This window comes from Onychostruthus taczanowskii, unplaced genomic scaffold (genome assembly GCF_017590055.1).
Source record: "Onychostruthus taczanowskii isolate IOZ18803 unplaced genomic scaffold, ASM1759005v1 scaffold34, whole genome shotgun sequence".
In the NCBI taxonomy this organism is placed as follows: domain Eukaryota; kingdom Metazoa; phylum Chordata; class Aves; order Passeriformes; family Passeridae; genus Onychostruthus; species Onychostruthus taczanowskii.
The window spans coordinates 7,069,948-7,084,325 of record NW_024500794.1 but is presented as its reverse complement, the minus strand read 5'-3'; the positions used below and the strand labels follow the sequence as shown (position 1 = coordinate 7,084,325).

At 44.5% G+C, this 14,378-nt stretch overlaps 1 protein-coding gene across 2 annotated transcripts in view; it reads right to left on the bottom strand.

Annotated features, from left to right (window-relative positions):
• Nucleotides 1-1,164: 1,164 nt before the first annotated feature.
• Nucleotides 1,165-14,378, bottom strand: part of DCBLD2 (discoidin, CUB and LCCL domain containing 2) — a 50,340-nt gene continuing 37,126 nt past the window's right edge. The window contains exons 15-16 of one of the 2 annotated variants that reach the window (XM_041410971.1): nucleotides 13,038-13,492; nucleotides 1,165-1,244 (exon numbers count right to left, since the gene is read on the bottom strand). In XM_041410971.1, coding sequence (XP_041266905.1) covers nucleotides 13,050-13,492 — 443 coding nt within the window. In that variant the 3' untranslated portion in view covers nucleotides 1,165-1,244; nucleotides 13,038-13,049. Of the gene's footprint in view, nucleotides 1,245-9,473; nucleotides 13,493-14,378 lie in introns of those variants that run through there. The other variant, XM_041410970.1, reaches the window with a different exon arrangement.

Genomic DNA, 14,378 nt, shown 5'->3' with positions numbered 1-14,378 from the left:
ACACCACCCAGGTTATTAAATTTTGGGGAGTGAAGATGTCTGCACTCTATACACCTGTGGAAGTTCCTCCTTTTAAACTCATTCCACCTATCTGATCCACACTCCATATGTTCTAATCTCACCCGAGGATAACAAAAGCGTTCACAATTCTGAGGGCAACTGATGTTTTCAGGAAGCGCTGGTTATTGGTTCATTGTTGATATTAGGGATCAGAGTGTCCTTCTGAAGCCAGGGATGAACCCATTTCGCTGGTATCCATCAGGGTTCTTTGTCTGTAATGATACAAACATAACCTCTTCCCCACATCAGTAAATCTGCAGGTCCTTCTCATAACCCTGTCATAGGATTTTTATAATAAACTTTTGGTCGCTGCTGTACCAATTCAGAATCTTGCTGCAAACCTGAGTAATGTGTTATTGCTAGTGGCTCACTACGATTACCTACTAATCACAGAAGATGTATAACACAGGCTGCTTTCAGCACTCTGTCCTGTGCGGTCAGCCCATCCTCCCCTGTTTTTTGTTTATCAAACAGTCCTTTCAGTATCTGATGTGTGTGGCAGTGGAGGTTTGAAGATGTTTAGTCTCTCTCAGACTGTGGCAGTGGGGGTTTGAAGATTATATGTTTAGTCTCTGTCTAAATTTGTTTACCACCTGTCTTCCTGTCTTTTTTCCCTGACAGTTATGATAATTCTAGATTCTTCCCTATCCACCAAAATCCTGCCCCTGCAGCCTGTCATAATTTGCTATACCCATTTATCCAGAAGATTCACTGTCATTTATGATATTTTCCTTCTCTCATTGGTACATACCTTTCCTGCTCCATTTTGTGTTTACATGTGTCCCCCGGACCCCTCCTATCTAGCCCTTGATTCATGAGACAATCTCCTCCTGGGAATCCACCCCCCCCTCCATAAAAACTGCTGTTTTTCTCTGTTTCCTGCTCTTTGCCACTGCTCCCTCTTCAAGCCGCGCGGCTTCCACACTCCACCCGCACCTGAGTGGCCCTGCAGTTTGCAGCCTCAGTGCTGCTCTCCACCACAAGAAAGAAGAACATCCGCGCATCATTGTGTCACCTGCCCCGCTTGAGTTCCACTCCTGCCATGGGAAAGAACACCTGAGTGGTGCTGCGACACCTGTGCTGCTTCTGTGTGGCATTGAAGCTTCGGCGCTGCTCCCGCCGTGGGAAATAATAACGCCACCACAGTGCTGCCGATCCCACGCGGCACTGTCCCGGCACTGCTCCTGTGCAGGAAAGAATAAAAGCAGCTTGGAGAAGCAAGCAAAGAGTCCTTCCTTTTTCCTTTACTCCGGTCCTTAGATGTGGGTCCACGTTTATTGGCCGATCCCTGGCGGTCCGGGACCCCAGCCAGGGGCTGAACCGTGATCCTGCCTGCCAGCGGCTAAGGCAGGGCATGGCCACTCCTGGTGCGTGTGCTGATCGTACCTCCCATGATTGGGACTCAACGTCAGATGTGTCCTTTCAATGATAGCTTGTCCTATGGAGTTCCCTGGAATACCTGTGCTATGCTCCACCCTGCAACCAGCTAAGAAATCCTGGGTCTGTCAGGCTATATATCCTGACCCATTGTCTGTTTTAATTTTCTGAGGCAAACCCATGATGGCAAAGCAGCCTTGCAAGTGTCAAATGACAAACTGAGAACCTTCGCTTGTCATAGAAGTGGCCCAAACCATGGCAGAAAAGTTGTCTATGGTTACACAAATGCATTTAAAATGACCAAAAGAGGCGTAGATTGTTACATCCATTTGCAAGGCCATGAGGGTTGATTCCAGGACCCAATCCGCCAATCATACCCTGGCAGTGTGGACAGGTTGTGACAATTCCTTGAGCATCCTGCAGTGATATTCCCAATTGTTTGGGTAAAACTTTTGCACTTTGGTGAAAAAACTTGCGAGCCTTTCTGGCTTGGCCGAACTTACCAATATTAGGAGAAGCAGATGACCAAAGTGGTGCCACTAATTGGTCAGCCTTCTCATTTTCTAAGTCCAGGCCTTCCATCAATGCAGAGTGACTCCATATATGGGAAATAAAATAATCCTGTTTGCAAGAATTAAGTAACTGCTGTAGCTGAAAAAAGATTTGTTACAACTGCCAGTTTTGAATTTCCTTGAGCAATGCTTGCTCCATGTGTTCAACAACACCTACTATGTAGAGAGAATCAGAAACAATGTTAACGGGACCATTGGGCCATTTTTCAAACACTCTAATAACAGCATGTAACTCAAGATGCTGTAAAGAATCTCCTGGTCCATCAAGGATTTTACTGAGCCATTTGCCTCTGTCCTGCCAAGTAAGGCCTGCTTTAGAAATTTTTCAACTGGCATCAGTAAAAACTGTGAGGCCTTCTACAGGTTGTTTTGATAGCCAAGGAAGTTCTTCCACCTGTTGATGCAAAGAAAAAAGCTTATGAGGGGCAAAATGAGTGCTAATAATACCTGGAAAGTTTAACAATGCCCATTGTAAGGTGTCTGAATTCTGCAACAACCATTGTAAAAAGTCTTTTGTTAGTGGGAGAAGAATATTTTGGGGTTCCATTCCTGCAATTTCCAGTGTCTGCTTTCATTCCTTGATCATGATTTTTGCTATAACTTCCATTTGTGTGGTCAACAATTCATTCAAATTACCTGGTAAAACACCCATTCCAGGATTTTTAGAGACTGATTAGCCTGGCAATCCCACTGCATTAGGATAGCCATTGTGTGCTTTTCCCTATTCAGCACAGCAACGGACAACCAGGGACCAACAATCTGCAAAGGAATTACCCAATTTAGTGGCAATTTGAGTCAAAGCCTTCTGTTTTTCTGTTAGTTCATGCAGCAAATTGGTCTGCTTTCCGCCTTTTAATAATGGCATTAGGCGCTCACCGTCTTCATTAGTAATGCTACAGGTGCTACAAATCCACTGTATGTCCCCAATTAACTTTTTGGGGGTCATCCATCAAGGTCCAAATTTCTGTAAAAATAGTTAATTTTTGAGACCGAATTTGGGCTTCAGTGATAAACATACCTAAGTATTTCCATAGGGCTCGTGGTTGGACTTTTTCCAGGGCAATCTGAGGTCTGCCTTCTGCAATTGTTGTAAGACAGGGAGCAGGGCTGCTGTATGCAGGTGTTCTCTTGCTATAATAATATTATCCATGTCATGATAGGTAAGATACTGTGAGTGCTGTTTTCTCAGCAGGGACAGTGCCCAGGCAACAAACATATAGTTGGCACATCATGGGAGAATTTCGCATCACTTGTGCAACACAACCCACTGATACCTTTTTGCTGCCTCTGCTTTGTTAATGGATGACACTGACAAGGCAAACTTCTCATTGTCATCCTCATGCAGGGGGATTGTGAAAAAGCAATCTTTTAAATCAATAATTAACAGTTGCAAATTGACAGGTAACATTGATGGTGAGGGTAGACCAGGCTGCAGGAGTCCCATATCCTGCATTACAGCATTAATCGCTCAAAGGTCATGTAATAACCTCCATTTTTCTGATTTTTTAGGAATTGTAAAAATGGCTGTGTTCCAGGGGCTCAGAGAAGGTACAATATGCTCCCTTTGCAATTGCTCACCAACCAGTTCATTAACATGGGCAAGCTTTTCTTTAGACAGTGGCCACTGATCAAGCCAGATTGCCATTTCTGTTAACCATTTTCATTTTAGGGCTGGCATCCCCTCAATGACCACTGCTAAAAATGCTCATTGGTGAGAGAGAAGCCCATCTGGCTCAATGCGTCTCGTCCCAGCAACCAGATTGTTGTAGCCATCACATAAGATCTCATCTGAGCCCAAACATGTGCATCCTCATCAACCCATACTGTTAAGAGTGTTTTACTGATTTGAGTCATTTGCACACCTCCCACCCCCATAACAGGTGTTCCCAAGGTGTTCAGAGGCCATTTTGCAGGCCATGCAAACAAAGGAACAATGGTGACATCTGAACCTGTGTCCAGTAATGCAGCTGTTGTTGTGAGAGCTCCTCCATCAGGGTGCTGAAAAGTAATGGGTTTAGATGGTTTTACTCCTGATAATGGTAATGTAAACATTACCTGAGGGGTTCATGTGACCCAAAACCTCCATTCCCCTCTATGCATGACCCCCTGTTTCAGAACCTTGGCCTCAAAGGGAATTAACTGCACCACTCTAGGAATGCGGATAGGTGGCCTCCAAGTCTGCACCATTATCCCAATATTGCCTAAATAATCTGCATCGATCAGTCTAGGTAAAAAAAAGCCTTTTTTTATGGATGGTTTTTATATGGATGATCTTCCTATCAGTAGAACACAAGGTCCATAGCCCAATGGTCCATTTGCTGTTGATGGTATGACGTCTACATAGGTGTTTGTCAAAGTGATGTCTACTGCTGTCTCCACATCCTCTCCTGCAGATCCAGGTGTTGCTGAGTGGAGGACATCCAGGCAACCGCCTAGTTGTGGGGGAGCATTTGTGCCATTGCGCATTCCCCCTTGGCGCTTGGTTTCGCATTTCCCAAGGCGGGTCCATCTCTCTTGTATTTTGATTTAAATTTGCTGCTCCAATGCCTGAACTTGTCACATCTGTTGCGGATTTTTTTCACTTACGGCTAGTGATGTAATAGAAGAAATTCTTAGTTCTAGAAACTGTTACTAATCAACACAGACTGTTGCTCAGCCAAAACTGTATTGAATTCCTGAAGCCAGAGCAAGAGAACAGAGACTTCACAGAATTAGGAAGAGTTTCTTTTTCTTTCTTTTATATAGCAAAAGGGAGAGTGCATATTAGAGTGTGGGATAGAGTAAGTGATTCAGGAAGTCTGTACCGTCTGATTACCTCAGTCAATGGAGCAAAGAAGAGGGGGATGGAGGGGGAAACTTAAAATAAAAAGGGGGCTGCATCCCCCAGCCACTTGAAAGACCCCATGGGAAGTGGCCCATGGCCTCTCCCTTTATTCCAATAAAGTTATGGGACTCCCCTGTCTCTTTTTGGGACAAAACCCTCTGGCATCAGGGATTAATTTTCCTAAGAAATTGAGCACTCCTCCGGGGTCCTTCTACCATCCCATGGCAGTGAGTGGGAGCTCAAGGCACCCCTCAGCCAGCTTTGGTGATCTGTTCCCTTTGGTGGCAGCCGGCACTGGGTAATTGGTTGAGTACCCAACAGTGTACACTCGAGACAGATGAGTAGTGGACTAGAGGGTCCATGAAGAGTCCAGAGGGAAGGACCACTGAAAATGTCACCAATCAATGGAATTTTTAGGGAGTAAACCTCAGAGGGCACCCATAGACGGTTGCACAGGTAAAGCCAGCAACGGGTCCTCGCAAAAGGGATGACGATCCAGAAAGATCTCCAAAGAATCCCTTGGGAGAATGGTGAGGTAGTTTGCACCTTCTCCCAGAGGTAATTAAGGACAATCCATGCCTGACAAGCAATAAGGGGAGTTGGGAAGGGGTCTCGGCAACAGGGGACAGATGGTGTTGGTATGTTGGGAAAGAATGGGTTAAAGTGGAATGTGGAGGAATATGGTTAAGGCAAGTAGCAGCAGAAGGCATTTATCATCAAAATTTGCCAGCTGATTCAGATGCAGCTTCCAGGACAAGGAAAACAAGGAAGTCAGGATGAAGAGGTGTTTCTTTATGGTGGGAAGTGGAAGGACCAGGCATGGAAGTGCGGGACTGTGAGCATGGGCTTGGGGCTTGTGGGGAGGTGCAGGCCTGGGCTGGGGCCGTGGGGCAGCCAGGGCTCAGCACCAGGCAGTACCTGAGCCCACTGCCTCATCCCAGGCAGGGATGGCAGTGGCCCCCAAGCGCCATGAGGCTGCTGGACACTCCAGCTGCCTGTGGTGCTGCCAGCTGTGCCCACTGGGTGTGCCAGCAGGGGCCGCATTTGGACACTGTGGCAGAATGGGGACTGGCTCTAGTATATGGTGCATGGCAAAGAGGGTGAGTACAAAGAGAAGGAGTAAAGAATATCTGGGAAATGCAAATTGTACGTGGTAGGATTAGGATTTTCTTTTAAGGATTTGATTTGGGTCACTGAAGAAACAAATGATTTTGAGCTGTGCAAGAATGAGCACCCAGAGGCAGTAGTGGGGCTGGGGGCTAAAGAAAGGGCAGAATAAAGCTCCTGGATGAACTGGTTAGGAAGATACAGCAAGTGTATGTAAGAAGGGATGCGGAATAGGTGAAGGCAAAGGTGATGGCAGTGTTCTTACTGCTGCAGAGGGATAAACCGCAGGGCCCAAGGGGACCCCCGGGACAGAAAGGATCAGTTTGGCCACAAGGATGGGGCAGAGGCATTCCCTCCTCAGCGGGGGAGAGCCCACCTAAAGAGCATCTTGGAAGGAATCAGTGCACTGTCTGCAAGGACACTGAGAGCAAGATTGCCCACAGAAATAACTGGATCCTCAGGAGGATCAAGTCCAGCAATGAATGGAGATGGATTGTTAGGGGTGTCGGGGTTCCCATTATACCAGGGACCCAACACTCTGCAGCCACTGATAACATTTAGGGCGGGTCTGGAACAGGAGGAGGGGTTTTCCTGGTAGACACAGCAGCCTCTCAATCCACTTTGAATTTTATCCTTTCAAGTGAAAAATTGTCAAGAAGTTCTTTAATTCTTCAGGGGGTAAGTGGAAAAGAGGTGGGGATGTGTTTCCTTCAACCACGATTAGTACATGTGGGGGTAAGGTTTGAAATGCGTGAATTTCTGTTTGTTCCTACTTGTAATTCTAAGTTACTGGGAAGGGATTTGCTAGCTACACTGGGAATGCAAAATAACATTGTAAAAAGTGATACAGAAACTAACCCTATTGTACCTTTGTGTCAAATGTCTGAGAGAGCCTATGCTGCAGTAAACCCCCAAATGAAGCTCGTGCCCTAGCCCTTCTGGACAGGGAAAAAGTATTTGAATTCTATGGGGATGTTAAACAGGACCATACTAAAATAATTTTACTATGGGAACACTGGATTACACAGCAGCCTGTTGCCTACTTTTCTAAGGTTTTCAACCCAGAGGCCCAGGAGGCTGGCCTCATTGTCTGCAGAATTGTGCAGCTATGGCTTTATTAGCAACCAAAGCGTGAAAACTGGTGACAGAAGTATGTTTTATGAGACCTATGAAAGTCTCACAGAATGTTTTATGAGACTTATGGAAGTCTCACATCAATTTAAGTTTTGTGAAGCAAAAAAGCCTCTAAGCAGATGTCCAGGGCTTGGTTATTATAGTCTAAAACTTACTGAATGGAACAGAAAGATTTGGGATTGAGAAGTGGGAAAGGGTTTAACCCAGCCCAGACCTGGGTTAGGGAAAATTTACGAGACACCCCCTGGCTTAAGGGAAGAAATGTGTTCATCAACGAGCCTTCACGGGTAGTAGAAGGGAAGCGAGTTACAGGAGATGATATTAGTAAGGGAAGGGAATTAGAAAAAGGGAGGATGTTGCTGCCCACATGGTCAGCTCAGACTGTGGAGCTGTATGTGCTTGTAAGAGCCTGTGAATTAACATTCGTACTAATCCTAAACATGCATGAGGAGTGGTACACATGTTTAGAAATCTGTGGGAGGAAAGAGGTTTATTAACCTGCAGGGGAAAAAACATTAGCGCATGAGAGCTTAATTACTCTTCTCTTGCAGGTGGTGAATTTACGAAAAAGGGGGGCAATGATGTACATTAGGGGACATCAGGCAAGGTACTTGGAGGAGGCAATAGGCAATTGACTGGCAGATGAAGAAACTCAGAAAGGAATACTTTTGCCAGAACTCTCCAAGACCCTCGCTTTGCTCCCAGTGACTCAATCAGAGAAACTGTTTTTTCCACCAGAGGAGCTGGAGTTTTCCACCAAAAGAGTGGGGCAGAGAGAAAAAGGGAATAATTGGTTTACAAGGGATGGCAAACAATGGAGACCAGAAGCTTTGGCCATACACGTATTAGAACAACTCCATGAAGGGAGTCATTGGAATTCTGGAGGATTGGCAGAAGCCTTCCTCAAGATGTATTTTGCTGTGGGTCTTTTTAGTCTGGCAAAAGCAGCTGTTGAAGTTTGCTTGATTTGTGCTAAAGCCAATAACAGGTTTACAAAAAAAGCTGCCAGGGGAGGGAGGCCTTGGGCTGTATGGCTCTTCTAAAAATGCCAAGAGGATTTTACTGAGGTGTCCCAAGTGGGAAGGCCTAAATTTCTTCTGGTAATAGCATATCAGCTAACAAGGTGGCCAGAAGCATTCCCAACTGCTTCAGCAGCTGCAGTATCACCTATTAAGGTATTTTTGGAACAAATTATTCCAAGATACAGGATTCTAGAAGCAACAGACTCAGGGGAACTCATTTTACAGGAAAGATCCTTCAAGGGGTTATGGCTACTTTAGGAAAACAATGGATCCTCCATACCCCCTGGCACCACCAGAGCTTGTGTCAGCTAGAAAAAAAATGAAGAGAGAAATAAAGAAACACCTTTTGAAGCTGGTAATAGCCACCAAGATGCCATGGGTAGGGCTTTTGCCATTGGCTTTGGCAAGAATGAAGGCCAGACGCAGAAGAGAGAATCAGTTCTCTTCCTTTGAATTACTGTTTGGAATTCCTCACCCAGGTAATTCCTCATCCTAGTGGGGTGTAGAGGTAAGTGATGTATATTCAAAAGAATATGTAGCCATTATAGTGTCTCTTTTGAAATCCATTCAACAGGAAGCTCAGCTGGCACAGCCCCTGCCTTTGACAGTTCACAACATCCATCCAGGGGATTTAGTCCTGCTTAAGGAGTGGAAAGACGCACCACTGGTGGCAAGTGGTGTGGAACTTTCCAAGTGTTGCTGACCACAGAAACATCCATCAAGACAGCTGAACACAGGTGAACCCATCACGCTCTGGTTAAGGTCTCTAAGGCCCAAGAGATTTGGACATCTCAGCCGGAAAAGAAGGATAGCAGGCTCTGACTGACACTCCACAGGAGTGATCTGGAGCAGCAGCCAGTGTGTTGACACTGGGGCAAGCTGCATGTACCTAGCCACAGACTGTCTGCTGAAATAATCTGTATGGGCATCCTTCCTTTAGAATCTCCACTCACTGGGAGGCTACTACTTGCTGTCATTGTTTTCTTAGGTGGTTTCTGTGCATTCACTGGCCACAGGTCGTGTGGAAGATAAAATGAGACAGCTCGAACTCACACTACATTTACTCATCAAAGAGTAATTATGTCTGAGTTCTTTGTATGAAGCAGTGCAGTGCTGGAATTCATAAGAAGAAGAGAAAAAAGCACAAGCAGCATCAGCTTTACTCAGTGACTGGCAATAGCCATGGTCTGGTTGAAGACACAACCAGCAGCCTCTCCAGCAGTGCAGAGGGGTTAGGCTAACTGGGGACAGGGACCAACCCACCTGCTGCCAGGAAACTGTTGGAGACTGGGCATGACCCTGTGTAACTCACAAATAACGCTGGCATTTCCACACTGCAGATGAATTAGATACAAGGTAGGTGTTAACTGCAAACACACTGAGTAATACTTATGTACAATTTATTTAAAATACTTTTTAACGTATAAACCCCCCTCACTATTTATAGAGTCTAAGTCCTAGCAACATATACAAATACTGAGCAACTACAATACATGCTGAGGTAAGAACATACATTCTGGGAGAATACACAAGCAAACAAGATTGAAATACATTCTATATACATGTCTTCACATATAAGAGAGACCCATGAAATGTACCTTTCCTTTATTGTACACAGGGAAATTCTAGTCTTAGTGTGCCATGTAATTTAAACCCAACTGTTACACGTTCAAATGTATCTTAGCCCTAGCAGATAACATGTCCAAAGTCTGAAGCAGGAGCAAAGCCTGGGACCAAGTTCCTTCCAAAAAGGGGCTTAAATTTTAAAACCATCAATTTCTTTAACAGCTTATGCTCCTCAGATAATGAAGTTGCATTATGTTTTCTTAAAAAATAACCCACTGTAGAGGAACTGCATAATTCTTACACCACCTCAGCCTTCAGCTATCCACAGTTCTACCATTCCTGGTCTGCAGTAAAAATCAAATCCAGATGCGTTATTTATGGACACATCCATTTATTTTTATGATAGATTAATTTTTCTATGCCTAAACCGGTACAGGTTCAGAATGGAAAGGATTGTTAACTTGCCTGTAGCTGTACTGTCACCTCTTAGTGGAAACTAAGAACTTCCCACCCCTTGAAATAAAATCAGCTCAGATAATTTCAGTCATAGCTGCTGCTGATAGCTAGGAACAGTACTTACCTGTTTAAGCAAAACTTAAAGATTGCAGACTAGTTTTGTCAGTCTGAAAAAGTTGCAGTAACAAAAAAGTACAATCACAGTCAGCAATTTGCTGTTCACAAATGGGTCTTATTTACCATCCTTACATTCACATTTAAGCTTAAGATACCGAGCTCTAAAACAAATAATTAAAAAATGTCATTCTCAATTAATGAGAATGAATGATCAGAAATTGTACAACTGGGCTTTAAGGTAGCACCGAGAATGTTCAGCATCTTTGCTGGTGACAGGGACATTTGGAATGAGTACATCCTCAGTGAGTTTGCCCACAGCACCAAGCTGTGAGGTGCCGTCAACATGCTGGAGGGAAGGGATGCCATCCAGAAGGACCGGACAGCCCTGAGAGGTGACAGCTCCTGGAGCTGAAGAAGGTATTGTCCTACACCTGGGTCAGGGCAATCCCAGGCTCACAGATAGGTCGGGCAGAAAAGTGACTGAGAGGAGCCCTGCAGAGAAGGACGGGGGTGATGGTTGATGAAAAACTCAACATGAGCCAGCAATGTGCTCTCACAGCCCAGGAAGCCAATGGGATCTTGGGCTGCATCAAAAGAAGCATGGCCAGAAGAGTGAGGGATTCTCCTCTGCTCAGGTGAGACCCTACCTAGAATGCTGCATCCAGCTCTGGTGCCCCCAATATAAGAAGGACATGGAACTGCTGGAGCAAGTCCAGAGGGGGCCACAAGGTTGGTAAGAGGACAGGAGCACCTTCCCTGTGGAGACAGGCTGGGAAGGTTGGGGGTGTTCAGCCTGGAGAAGAGGAGATTGTGTGGAAACCTCATTACAACCTTCCAGTACCTGAAGGGACCCATAGGGAAGCTGGAGAGGGACTCCTTGTCAGGAACTGCAGTGGCAGGACAAGGGGAAATGAGTGGAGACTTGAAAGAGGGGAAGTTTACGTTAGATAAAAGAAATTCTTTACTGTGAGAGGGTGAGACACTGGAACAGGTTGCTCAAAGAAATTATGCATACCCCCATCCCTGGAAGTGCTCAACGCCAGGTTCAATGGAGCTCTGATCTAGTGGAAGGTGTCCCTGCCCATGGCAGGGGATTGGAAGCAGATGATTTTTAAGGTCCCTTCCAACCCCAACCATTCCATGATTCTACAGAGTATCATATTTTAGATGTTGAACAGGCCACAAGTGATTTTTGACTCCAGAGTTTATATACAGCTCCTCTGCAAACAGATTTTCAGGGGTGAGGATACTGTACTGGTGTTAAGGCATGGTGGCAGCCCTCTGAACAGCACTGCAGCTTCCATTCAGACATTGTCCACAGCATTTAAGGACCTGGGCAGTAAACAAAGCTTTGAATTGCACCACAAACAGTAACCCCTGAAGTCCATAAAACTGGGCTACTGTGTAGGGAGGGGGTCCACATGTTGGAGTTGATTCAGCATCCTTCCAACAGTGCTGTTAGAATAAACATACAGCATTTTTATAGTGGGGTTTTCTCCTACTTAGGCAAGAAAGCTGTTTTCTTCTAACAAGATAAAAAATGGCAAATATACCATTCAGACTGTTTTCATTTTGTGATAACCTAGTTAAAATGAGTCTACATTACCCCAGTAAATGACTGACTGCAATGTTTTCATAGTACAGAACACTGGAACATTCAAAGGATACAAATTCCAATAAATAAGTTTGAAATGGACACTCTTTGGAATAGTACTCTTCATATGCAAAGGTTTTGGAATCTTTCATGCTTCTAATAAGAACAATCATAAAAAAAGCCCTAAGGCTAAATTTGGCAGTTGTGCTAAAACGTACCATATGTGCTAAATGCATGTCTAACACAAACTGTGCACCATTAGAATATTTGTGTGCTTCCTTATGCACTCAAAAAAGTATGTATAGATCTTCTTGTGTATAAGCTCACACCTGAACACAGAATAATGGACACTCTGGGGAGGGCAGGGCAGGGCCCTTCTCAATTCAAGTCAGGGAAGTCTGACTTGGAGACAGATGATATTCAAGTGGCCCTCATAAGCATAGGGAATAATGTAAAAGCAGTTCCCAGGTAGTTTGCTTTATCAGTCTTTGCCTCCTGGATTCCTAGGAAGAAATACGACTGAGTAGCTTAAGGTGAAGAGGCAGAAAAGAGATTATACAAGACAACAGCTTCTAGTTTTGGAAGGCTAACCTAACCAAAAATGCAGGAACCTTCTGAGGAACACACAGCTAGCTGAAAATTGCCAATTCTGTTAACAAAAGCTGAAATGACATAATTCAGAATAAAAACTATTTTATGCCATGAAGCTAAAGGGATTTTTGTCATCAGTCCTGATAGCAGCTTGTTAAGACCAAAGTTGCACAGACATTTTACAATGAAAAGAGGAATTTCAGAAGCTGTAGTGCTTGCACAGCAATTAAGAGCTTTGGGTATTGAGGTGGGGCTTTTCCCCCCAAAAAATAGTACCATTAGGAAGAAATAACTGGCTTTTGTACTTAAACTGTTTCTCCTAATTTATCACCCACATCTATGAAGTACTGGAGCTAATCATGAAGAGTTCTTCTCTCATGTCTGACAGACAATTGTACAGTAGTAATAAAAAAGTTCATGGTTTTGCAGGAGACAAGCTGTTAATTGTACATGCAGCTTAAGGAAAAGCAGAATTAGTGTTTTCCCAGACCTCCCATACCACGCCTTTTGGTTCAACATTGTATTATTTAAGACTAACAATACCAAAACAATTCAATTAAAAAAGTGAAACTGTGAGCTTTGTGGAACTGGCTTTTAGAAACAAGCCATCATCCTACCTTACTCATGAGCTAACTTTGTTCATCCTTACTGACAGTGGGATGGGCCATGCTCTGTGGCACCTGGTACATGAGTTGATCTGCACTGCCCGGCCCCGGCTGCCCCTTTGGTATATCGTACAGTGCCTGTGCTGAGGATGCACTGTCTGTCCTGGATAACAGTTTATTGCACGTTCCAATCAGTGGAGGAGCTTGATTCCCTGCAGCTTTGAAGGTGGAAATGGAAGGAGCGCCAAGAGGTGTGCTGGGATGGCTGGACATGTCCATGATTATCGGAGTCGCATACTCGGGTCCGGTTACGGGCAGTGGCTCGGCATAGGTGTGGTAAACTTCTTGGACGGGGGAATTGTAAGGGTCCAAGTCAGCGTAACTGGTTTGTTTTCCTTCCTCTGGTTTGAAGGTTGATCTCTGGTGAAGCGTGCCCACAATTCCCCCTACCAGAGGCTGAGCATACTCTGTGTTGCAAGCCCCAAGAAAACAAAACATAAATACACTTACTGGGTTGTTTTACAATGGCATCACATTAAATACAGCCTGTCAATAGTCTGCCAAAGATCACATCCTACATCAAACCAGTGGTCCATCTCTGTCCACCAGTGCCAATCGCTTTGGAAAAGGATTCCTTTCCACTCAATAGGTAAAGCCATTGAGACAGCCAAAACCAAAACATTCCCACTTCTCAGGTTTATACTTCTTCCCAAGTGAGCTGCAACTTCCCATCCTGCAAATCTGCCTGAAAATGAAGCTGATTGAAATGTTCTTCTATTTACATTAGATTTAAATAAAATTATTCTGCCTGGATCTGGATAAAAAGTGGTTCTTGGGGTGGAGTGTTTGTCCTTTGAGGGGGGAAGCTTGCATGTAGTCTGAGATATTTTAGCTGAACAGATAATCTGAGTTACAAAAGCTGGAGGTGAAAAGCCTGACTAGCTGGGTAAAAACAGACAAGCAGCCAAACAAGAAAACTAATTCTGCCTGCAGTGAAGCTGTAATTCCTGCACATCTGCCCAATTCTGCCATCAGCAGGTAAGTGCAGAACCAAAGGCATAGTCAGTCACCCTCCTCCCATGCTTGGTTCACCAGGAAAAGGGCATGCAGCACTATCCATAAACCCTCCTTTTCCAGATCCCAAGTTTGATTTAACCCATACAGTGAAGGTAGATAATCAAGTGCCATATTTCCAATTAGTGCATAAAATTATTGTGATTAAATTATTTCCAGTGTATGAAAATATAACCAAAAGAATTCTTTCACTCTTTATGAAGTTTAAAAACAAATAAGGAACGCTTCAGTTACTGCATTAACTTGGGGAAGTGTCTACCTATAGCACATGAAATGAGA